Raw genomic sequence first — 11,708 nt, forward strand, 5'->3', positions numbered from 1 at the left:
AGCATCCTAAGGGCAGTATTTCATGAGCCAAGACAGCAGAATTAGAAAGAATGCTGCACTAAGGAAGAAGATGGGCTGCAACCCAAACTCTATGAGGCCAGTGGTAATGCTGTTATTGATGTTACTGGACTAGACTTTCAGCTTTTGAATAGCCTGGAAGAAGAGAAGCAAACAGGAGAGCAGAGTGAGACAGCCCCAGCTGGGACTGATCTGGTCTGAATAGCTCAGCTGGGCACACAGTAACTACAGATACAGATATAAAACCTGTGCCAAGTTGAAACTTGGGGGCAATTTCTAGAAAAGCAGAACTGCTTAGACTGTACAGGTGAACCCTTACTATTGCCTTGAAATCTGCAGAGGTTGGAGGAAAAAGCTCTACAGTACTATAAGGGTGCAATCAGACAGCTTAGAAGTAAAACCATGCTCCTCTCTTCCTCAGCCTACATCACTAAAGCAAAAAGCAAGGGGCTACCCTTAATTGGGCAGATGTGAAAAAGCTAAACCGAGGAACGAGTTCTCATTTTGAGATGACCTGTAGGTCAGACTTCAAAATGAACTATTTCAAGATTTAAAAATAGAGTGTGTCCTACAGATAGACTGAGTCACCTCTTCACCTGGCATCAGTTAAGCATTGCTTGAATGCGATCAGTGGACTGAGAGAGCTGGAGGGCTCTCCCTTCACCTTTCACTCACCTTCATCAGTCAGAAGAAGAAAAGGGAATGACAAGGGAATGACACCATTCCTGTGTGCAATTCACTTTGCCTGTATTTTCATTTTGGAAACTCTGAGCAGTAAGTAACAAAAATCTACCAGTAATAAAAATCTATCCTAAAAGAGAGCTAGGCAAATAACCTTTGTAATGGCTTAGCCCCCTATCTCAGCATCAGACACTAACAAGCTGAAATGTTCTTCTGCCTAACTGATGCTTTGAGTTATTTTAATGACTGCCATTTTGCAATTTAACTCCTTGGACCGACTGCAATTGTCCTAAATTTTAGCTTTGCCATTCAATTATCACATGGGCCACATAAAACTCCTGTAGTTTCCCGTTCTGACAGCATCTGCACATTTGCTATTCTGCTTCTCAGTGCACTTGTGTGTGTGGCTTCGAAACCTTCCCTGCCAGTAGAACCGAATTATTTGAGTATTCTGAGAAAACAAGTTCAAAGGGGACAGAAAAAGATCAAGTTGATCTTTGAACTGAAGATGTGTAAGAAGACCCATGGAACGCTCTTGGCATTATTTGCCCAGCTCTCTCTAACACTGTGGTGGTGCAGCATTTTGGTTAGTGTGGTACCTAAGCTAACCGGTCTCGCTTAGCATCCTCCTCCAGGATGGGATTGCAGGCAGATGGTACAACCCGAGTGTGTTGCACCCACTCACTCACTGTAAACTCAGACCCTGTAAAACTTCCTGGAGAGTGAAGAACTGAAGGAGAAAATTGTTCAAAGCATTACAATGTGCAATTTCAATGCAAGGCATAATAGAAGTAGCTATGTGGGAGGATATTACTTCATTATAAACCTAAATCAGATGCCCAAAGATTTCTGTCATCTCCAGAGACCATTCCATCAAGCTCTACAAGAGGTTTTCCAGTGGAAGAAAAATAGCCCGACACCCTCCCCCTTCTCCTTCAGGCTTGAGAAAGTTGTATGGCTTTTTTAACAGTTTCTAATGAAATCCCATATTATTGCTTCTCCCCTGGGAGACTTCAAAAGTCATGCAAACTTCACAGAGCCCACATGTTCGTAAACCTCAAGCAAAAGACCAGTAAGGAAATAAACTGCAGTTTTCCAATTAGCATTTGACATTCTTTACTGTTTTCTTGCTGGGGTGAATTTGTCTTTCTTCTAAACCATGCTGATAAATGAAATGAGTTACTAAACCCGGCATTATTTCATGTTTTAAGGCACGCTGAAATCAAACACTCCAATTCACAGTGGGATTTGCTCTCTGCATAATATTTGGGTGAAATATGAAACACACCCAGCAGTTTCAAACATGTTAAAGGGGCCAATATGTACACGACTATTTTCTTCAAGCTCCTTATTGTGTATTCACAGCTACTGCCAAACACAACAACAGAGACGGGGCATTAGGATATGAAATGGGAAGTGGTCAGGTTTTCAAAGCGAGCTGCTGGGTGCCGAACACTTTTGAAACTCTGGCCCCTGACTCTTTGGTGCTGTTCCAGAAAGAAATATCTCTCTGCTGGCAGTTGGCCAACCAGCTTTGGAAATCATTTTGCACAGTGATTTCAGTAAAGCATAAAAGCCAATCCCCAGCTTTCTCTGCCTGATTAAGCACTGTCACCAATCGCTACGCAGCTCTAAGGTACGCATGAAATATTCCTAGATAAATCCTCCATCTCCAGAGAAATGTGTTTCCTGTACAACTGTAAATCCAGGTTCTGTGTTGAAACTAATCCAGTCTGGCAGTGCTATGGCCCTAGAAAAGTTTCCTTGGAAACGACAAATTTATGCAATGGCAAAGTCATCCAATCTTTTCATGCCACTATATTATATTAAAAACACCTGGTTTATTTATACAATGACTTACAGATCACGGTCCTAGAAATAATAATACATAAACTTTATAGCAAAAAATATACATATAATAATTCATCCTTCTATGATATATAGAAATGATGTATATTTGTGTGTGTGGACATATATATATAAATATATGGGTTGTACTTACGTTTTAGGGCACTTGCGTATAGATATGTGTATGTACATACACACAGTATACATTTATATATCTTTCTAGGCACCATGTGTGTATACATAAACACACATAAATACACACACAGGAGCATATTTACACTCTGTGAGTAGACGTGTACTTTGCAGTATCTGCACACAAACAGCTGGAGTCCTTCACTGGCTGTGAGCATCAAAGGGATCAGTGAGCACCCGCATTAATGTCCATGGTGAGAGAACTAATGTCATCGCTGTGGGCACAGGACTGGCTTGATGCATCTTCCTTTGTGAAGAACCAAATTTGCTGGACAGTGGCATCCTGCAACGCAGGGCTTGTTGCATGGGCCAATCTCGTTCCAGTTGTCACATGTTTTGACACATCCTGGACCACAGGTATCATAAACTGCACCGTGTTTACACTGGGTTGCTGTAAGACAGTTAAAGAGGAACAAAATATGCACATTACACAAAGGCCACATGGAAAGTTACCCATTTGCTTGGATTCTACCGCAAATATCAAACCCCACATTTTGGTATGGTGATCATCAAGAGGAAAAAAATGACTTGTTGAGGAGATTGCACTGCATTCAATCCAGCACTACTTTACATCACAAATATAAAGGAAGCAAATTTCCTAATCAAAAGGTATCACGTTCCCAGCAGTCTTATAATTTGTTTTGAGAATTTTAACACTGCCAATAGCAGATAAAGCTTTGGCAAGGTTTGTATCTATAAGCAGATCTATACTTAATACTTAAGGCTTGACACTGTTTATTTGTTGCAATGATTTATCAAAGATTCCTGAAACATTTAGGAGGACAGACAGTTATTACCAGCCCCACTTCCACAGAAAGAAAAGAGAGTCATTCACCACATCAGGCTTTCTAGTCCTAAGATTATACTTTCAATATTGCATATTGCAGCAAATCCAAACAACGCTGTTAATTCCACAGCACCATTTCTAAAACAACAAGTCAATTATTTCCATGCTTTATGCTATTTTACCAAGGGATCAACGAGAATGAGAATTCTTGTACTTAATGATTCCAGTATCTATTCATTGATTTATGTAGTTGACAGTTCAATGCATTTCCAATATAAGCGACCACTGAGGGCTCAGCTAAAAGCTCTATATCCCCTCAAGATCAATATTTAAACTCTTAATGTTTTATATCCTGACTTTTTTAGTATGGAGAATAATACCTGGTTTGATAATGAATAAAAGCCTGTTATTGTTTCTAACGGCTGTGGTGATGGTAAAATCAAGTACTAATAGTTTATACATGGTAAGGGATTCTCAAGCATCCAGAATCATCTTGTCCTATTTACAGAGAGGTGGTCGCAGTAAGAAGGTTTCTTCCATTTTGGGAGAGATTGAAAGCCCAGATTTTTTAAGGAACAGTTCTGTTATGGAGAGAAGCATGCTGCTTCGTGGTGAGGATTTGCCTTAGTGTGCCATTACAGTACTGTTATTATTCATAAAGAGAAAATAGGCAGAAATAAATGGATTAAATATGTATAAGAGTGTATCACAGAGGATGGAAGTCTTAGTGCTAAAGCATCATAAATATAAGGGGTTCCTCCTCACCAGTGACAAGGTGATCTTAAAACAGCATCAGCTTCTTGCAAGTTCTACTTCTTATGCTTTTTATGACATGAAAAGCAGCCCTGAAAAAGGAATTCTGGCAGGAACACATGCAAAGATCTCGGGGCACAGATATTAAATAAGCAAACAAATAAATGGATACTGCAGCAGAAAAATACGGTGGAGTAACAGAGAATCAACAGCTAAATATTAGATAGATACTAGATTTTAGGCAGGTATTAGGGACAAAAAAGCTCTCTAGCTTTCAGCATGAGAAAGTACCAGAGCGAGATAACTGAAAACTCCATGAGACATCTTTTACTGAACATCCCTGTAGAGCAGGTTGGAAAGAAACATCTTTCAGCAATGTTCAAGACAGGCTTATTCAGCTTGTGGGAATAGATGTTTTGGGCACTTTTTTCCAGCTTTCCCTTTCTCTCTTGCTGTGTATGGTAACTTTCACACCCACTGAAGAAGGAACAAACAAAAGGAATAACTAAACTGAAATTTAAATGAAACAGGAAATTAGAAGGTGGGAAAAACATGCAAGCAATAAGTGTACAGTAAGATTAGATTCACAACAAACTCTGCACTTACTGTGCTAAGAAGAGCGACTGAATCTAAGACGGGAAATGAAAATGTGTTTGCAAACAACGTATTAACTGTCTAGAAAAGTAGACCAAGATGTTCCAAGATGGACAGTGATTTTCCACACACAATGTGAATTGTGTTAAGAGGGCTCTTTACTAGAAACTTTTGTCCCTCCTCTCTGAAAATGAGTTACCCTTCAAAGGATCTCTAATGGACCAATCACAAACAGAAACATCAGGCTGCAGTACTTTCAGTTTTCATATAGAAAAGTCTGTGAGCTTCAGTTTTAGGCTGTACAGGTTTCATCCCACAAAGCTTTACTGCAGTAATAGCCAGCTCATTTGTTCCACCTGAGCTCTGTCTGGTGCCTCAGCTGGTGGGTTTGAGGGAAGTTGGCCAAAGTCTCCTTTCCACTTCCTCATCTCTGCCCAGAGCAAATGAGAACATATTGCAGCCTACCTATAGCAGCCGTGGCATCTCTAAGTACTCCCCAGCTCTGCTCTACCACACACAGATGTGGTATGTCAAAACACCTCCTTCTCCTTCAGATGATGCCATGTAGAAGATAACGTGATTTTATTTTCTGCTGTAGGCAGTCTAGAGTGGCATTATTCACTTGCTGTCAAGGGGAAAATCAGAAAAATACAATGGCTGCTGTTAAGCTCCCTGGCTGGCTTTTATTGTTGAGTGCTTCAGCCGTTAACATGTGGTGTGATTGATCCAGAACATTCCACTTCATCAACACTTTAAAAAATAAAAATGAAGACATTCTGCAGTAGGCTTCCCAGGGCCTGCTGAAATGAATCAGTACCATGTAAACACGGAAAACAGAAGTGTTGTCTTTGCACCCGTCTTTTAAGGCAAATTCCTCTCTTAAAGAACTGGGCTCTGCTAGTAATAACTTCTTTAGTTATAAGGAATAATTCAAAAACCCAGCCCCAAAGCACAAAAGTTACTAATAATACTGCATTTTGCAATGTTACCAGTCCCAACAGGATTTTTCCACTCTTCTTCTAGAACATGTGTTTGGCTTGACAGATGTGAGCTTCCTCCGACCACTTTCTGAGCTGGCAGGGTGATAGCCAGCTCTAGTCCAGAAGCCATATAGTCACATAAATACAGTACTGTGTCTGAGCTAATAAACCCTGCCTAATAAGGCTATACAGTTTTCAGACCAGAGCTGGTTTATTCCAGCCAGTTTGGCAGTTTCACAGAGAAGGTTTGTATCTGTCTGTGCCTGTCTTTGTAGACATGGCTGTAACTATTTAGGAGGAATTCTTGTTCCCCAACACAAAAGCCAAAATACCTAACATGGAACTGCTGAAGGATTCCCTTGGTGGATGATATCTGGTAGAGCTGATTCCACAGAAATTCCTAAGCTAATTCGTGCATCAAGGAATCGTCCTGCTTCTGCTGGTGTTGCACAATTTGGGCTTTCGAGGTGTTCTGTAGGACTTTCAAACCGAGTGTTACTCGTGGTGGTTGCAGTTCACAACATCTCCCCTTCTGACATAGCAGAAGGCAACAGATCTGGGCACTGACCTTTTAATGATACACTTGTGCAAATCTTTTCAACTTTTAGGTTTTAATGAGTTTCCACTGAAACGTCAGAATAGCCTTATGATACGGACACACACGCAATAAAGCAATTAAAGGAAAGCAACGTATAGCAGGGAAAAAGAGTGACTTTGGCCAGAAAATTCCCTACAGCAGAGAAGAGGGGACCCAGGAGAGAAGAGTCAAAATGATATATACACTCATCCTCCTCTAGCCCAGCCAATCACATAGGAAGAGAAAATTGTTCAGTTTTTATGAGGCTGTTAGAGCATGCCAGCACATCAGTGCAACCATGTGCATTTTGCACTTTATTATAGTCCATATCTGCTTTTTATTCTTGCCTGTGTAGTCATGCCCACGACAGGGAGTTATTGCCATCTGCCATCCTTGAGTCTTCTTTCTCTCAGTGCCCTCAGAAATTCAATGTTAAATTACTACGGCCCAAGGCCTTTCACCCTTTCAGATTACTTAACTGCACGTTCTAAGTTGCTTGCTTGGCCTTTCTTGGGCTAACCCCCCCCTTTATTCTATCTATCTCCTTTGCTTTCCAAACCTCTTCCATTTTTATCCTTTATTTTACATCTTGTATCACTTTATTTCTTCTGTCCCTCAACCTGGATCTCCTGGTTTTTCTTCTCCATCACTCATCGTATTTCTTCCTGTGTCTGTCCTAACAGGTTTCACTACTTCCCACAGAAACCCATATTCCATTCCAACCCTCTCAGTTCCCATGCAGATCTCACCAACCTTTTCCTACCCTAAGCATTTTCCTTACTCACTAGCTGCTTCTCTTCACCCATCCAGTTAAATGACAGCTGACATTCCCCATGCCAAGCTCAAAGGACAGCAAACCTTGAGCAGGAGTATTTTGTGGAGGACTTAGAGGAGGATATGCTGCTGCACCGGGGGAAGAAGAGCAGGCAGGGAACAAGACATGTAATTCAGCCTCCTGAGCATCCTGTTTGGCTGGCCCTCCAGACAACACAAGCTTTCTGAAGACTGTAAAAATGAGCTAAGCATACAGCAGTCAGGGAAGAGGAACTGGCAACCACACAAGATCTGGTTTTATAACACACAAAAGAATAATTAAAACCTGACTTTACTAATAAGCATACTCCATTTTCATCAGAACACAGCTCTTCCAAGTATCCCACTAGCTATGAAATGTCAAGCAGGAAATGAAAGTCACAGAGTGCTAAAATTTTATTACGGATATATTGTTTCATACCCAGAAACTTTTATCCATAATTAGGACACAATAATTGTAACTACAAGTTTTGGGGAGAAAAAAGCAAGTTAAAAGATTAAAATTTTGATGCTGGCTGCTGGTAAATTATGGAGTGCAGTGGGTGCACTTTAATGCTTACTGCACGATTTACTGTAGAAGATGGTGCTACTCTTCTGGCGTTGGATGCTTAAGTGGTTTGAGGGTACTTGACCAATACAGCTTATCTATATCTTCTGCTTAATAAGATTTCCCCTTTCCCTCTAGAAGCCTGCACTGAGATTAAAAACTTGGGTGGATTTAAGCAGTTCTTTGATTAGCTTTAATGAAAGATGTGTATTTAAATTCCTCCATAATGTTCTCTCAAGGACTGTTTTTGCCTCAGAAACTTTTCTTGTCCTTGGTAAAATGCCAGAAAAAAGAATGTGAAAAGAAGCTTCAATTAGTTAAGTCGTGATATGCCAGCACTTGTATAAACTCCTTAAGGCAAGGACTGGAGTTTTTATTCCATTTACAGCATCAGCTACAGTGAGGTCTCAGTCTGAAGTGCTCTGGACAAAAAAATTAATAACTAAAGTCAGGAGGCTACCAGATCAATAGATTAAAATTACATACATTACATGTCTGAGACCACATCCTCGAGCAGGGCTTTCACTTAGTGACACCCTATTTGGATTTTAATGTGCCTTTGCAAAAAAGACAGAAAAAAGAACTTTTTGGGAACAGTCAATCAAATGTAATTTGCTCTGTCACTCCCCCATCCCTGCTATAGTGCCTTCAACAGAAAAGGAAATGGAAGGTGAGAGAGTAGAGCCTAAGCCACACACGATCACCTGAAAGGATCACAGTAATAGCTCTTTGACCAGCAGAGAGTATCCTTCTCTCATTGTTTTTTTTTTCCAACTACTGTCAATTGCTTTACATAAATCTGAATACATTTCCAGGCAAACCAATGCCATTACAAAGGTCCTAAATTAGTGAGACCATCATCAGGGGAAGTATTAATCTGCAACACTGCATTTTACTTCAAGTGGCCACAACCACAGGCTACCACTTCTCACGGAAACACTCATGCACAATTACTTGCAATTAATGCAGTCCTAATCACATGGGGAATCTGGTCCAACCACCAAAGCTAATGCAGGTTTGCATTTTAATATTCCCATTAAATACATTCTCTCTCCTTCCCTTGTTGAACCTACTGCAATCACATATGCATGTTGTCTCTGGAAATGCAACTGTGTTTAACAGGAGGACAAAAGAGTCTAAACACTCTGCAATCACAGAATCCTAGAATGGTTTGGGTTGAAAAGGACCTTAAAGATCATCTAATTCCAACCCCCTGCCATGGCCAGGGACACCTTCTACCAGATCAGGTTGCTCCAAGCCCCGTCCAACCTGGCCTTAATCAACCATTTACCTATCCTGAAATAAAAAGGCATGTACTTCTTCCTGGAAACACATAAAATTAAGACAGGTGGCATGAGAGGTGAAAAGATTTGCAGCAAAATAAGTACTTCTTGTATTTGATGGTTACAAATCTTTCCTCGTAAGGTGCTTCTCCATAACTCAGAATGCAAATTCCCTGCTGGTGCAATTCCAGTCCTTTCTAGACAGTTCATTTTTGATCCTTCTCCAACAGTAAAAGGTAGCCTCTTAGCCTATGCGCTGGCTTACAAAGAAGCAGTCCCCAAACACTTACCTGCGCAGTTCTGCTCCGGTACCCAGTGGACTTTGAGCCCTTCCCTCTGACAGGCTCGGGCATACGCCAGGAATGACTCGCAGTAGCAGTTTTTATGGACCGGGCACTCACACATGTCGGTCACACAGGACCTGCAGAACAAAGCCCCAAAACAAAGAATCAAGGAAAGCTTTGGCAGATACCTGTCCGAGGCTTGGAGCCATTTACTTTCCCATCACATGGAGTTCAGTGCACAGCAACTTGTGCTAAATGGCAGGGAAGTTAAACACATCTCTGCTGTTACATCAGCTCTTTTTTGATGTGCTGCTCTGATGCAGAAAGTCTGAAGAGCACCAGGGAGAGAACCACGTAGAGACAGGAAGGTGAGAAGAAGGTAAAATAAGTGTCAAGCAGAGAGCACCAAGACCACAGTGTGAGAAAGCAAACTCCATTTTTGCAACAACTGTGCTTCAACACAAGATAAAGACTTCTTTCTTATTCCCTGCAAAGTAATAATTTAATCATTTTACCAATAATAGTAGCAGCAGTGTTAAGTGGATGACTTCTGCACATGTCTGTCCCTATAAAGGATGAGAAATAGTGCCTTCTCCCAGGTTATCTCCAACCTCTCCTGGCTTCGAAGGCCCCAACATAGCTAAATGCCTGTGTCCTCAGCAGCATCACTACTAAATGCCAGACTTTAAGAGACTCCGAAGAAGCAGAGGTGATGCAGCATTACTGAGCAGTTCTTATGTAGGAAATCCCACAGGCACTTGTTAATATCACCATCTTCTTCCATTGCATAAGATGGAATCATCACAAAACATGGCAGGGAGCAAAGCTGCTAACATGGTCCAAAGTGAAACTGCTACTGTGGATGTCACCACTATATTTCAAGTTAGTTCATCCAGAACATGTGCCCATTTGGCACACACCTACAATATAACTGGCAAGAGCCAGCAGACTTGCAGTCAGCAGTTTCTGCATGTGCAGAATGCTCGGATACTCTGGCAAATGCAGCAATGCAAATCCAGAAATGACAAGTAGCTACTGCTCTGATTGGAACCATTAGAAGGCAGGAACAAGGTGCCCTCTGAAAATCACGCCTTCAGTTCCTCTGCTTTCCAGGAGCAGCTCTGTGCATGCACCTTGGGTGTCAAGAGTCCCTTCTCTCTGCTCCATGCACATACAGGGACTTTTCTACGTTTGCAAGAGGCACAAATCCTCTAGAAAGACCAAGGGCTGAAGTAAAAAATGAGCTCTTGTCCTGGGTTCAGCTTAAATCACGGCAGCTCTCCATATTAATTGCTCTTGCTGTAGGCCAAAATTTCAAATGTCTATAGGAAAAGAATGGATACAGGCTTCATTGTCCAGAAACTCTCCCCATAGCTGAGTAAGTAATAGCTTGGAAAAGGTGCAAGCACCTCAAAGTAATTAGGAGCCCCAATGGCCATACAATCCTTTACTGTCACTGGGAACTCTTTACTCAAACCTAGGAGAAAGAATTAGTGGTCCTTCAAACGCAGACAAGTCAAATGCAGACAAGCTTGTTTCTGTATATCTAATGCCCCATTGAAAGGAGTATCTACCCTTGTACAAGTCACTGGCTCTTTCAGTGACCATATTCATATGGTTAAACCTGACAGTTGTACTTGACATTTCCATGAGCTTTTCCTCATTTTACTGTCAGTGGACCCCCAACAGAAAATCACCTAAAAATTCACTGTGTGACAAATAAGCAATGTAAGTGCTCATGTAAAAAGGTTATCTGTCCTGCAATTACTGACACATGCTTCCTGTGGATAAACAGAATTGCTTTGGATCAAATCTGTAACATGCTTGTCTCTCCAGACCAGTGGTTTTCATTTGAAATAACTTTACTTTCTAGGAATGATGTAATTTTATTTCACTTTAGTTCTGCGGTAGGTCTCTTTACATCTTTCCCAGGAACAGATGTTGCTGGATGGGTATCACAGCTGATGGGCTGCAAGAAACAGATAAGCACAGCATCCCTGGCATTGTTTGATGTTGTTAGCTGATAAAAGGCCTTGTATAAGCACAAGGGGTCACCTTTTTATGTGGCACACTAAATGACTTTACACTGTTTCCTTTGGCCACAACATGTTTGTGATGTCTTGCTAGCACCCCTGCAGCTGGCACTGCTCCATATACCCCACACCATTTCGGAGGTGTATGTCTCGTTTTACTGTGAAGTAGATGCTGGTTTGCTACTGAAGCAAATTATTAGCACAAAGGGAGTCTAATAATCTTAGAATCCCAGACTGGTTTGTGTTGGAAGGGACCCCAAAAGCTCATCCACTTCCAACCCCTGCCACAGGCAGGGGCACCCTCCACCCAAGCCAGGG

At 41.4% G+C, this 11,708-nt stretch overlaps 1 protein-coding gene across 1 annotated transcript in view; it reads right to left on the minus strand.

Annotated features, from left to right (window-relative positions):
- Positions 1 to 2,518: 2,518 nt before the first annotated feature.
- Positions 2,519 to 11,708, minus strand: part of BMPER (BMP binding endothelial regulator) — a gene marked incomplete at its 5' end in the record, with an annotated part of 69,997 nt that continues 60,807 nt past the window's right edge. The window contains 2 exons of the mRNA XM_010015828.1: positions 2,519 to 3,130; positions 9,364 to 9,494. Coding sequence (XP_010014130.1) covers positions 2,949 to 3,130; positions 9,364 to 9,494 — 313 coding nt within the window. The remainder of the gene's footprint in view (positions 3,131 to 9,363; positions 9,495 to 11,708) is intronic.

Source organism: Nestor notabilis, unplaced genomic scaffold, assembly GCF_000696875.1.
Source record: "Nestor notabilis isolate BGI_N333 unplaced genomic scaffold, ASM69687v1 scaffold1686, whole genome shotgun sequence".
Classification (NCBI taxonomy): domain Eukaryota; kingdom Metazoa; phylum Chordata; class Aves; order Psittaciformes; family Psittacidae; genus Nestor; species Nestor notabilis.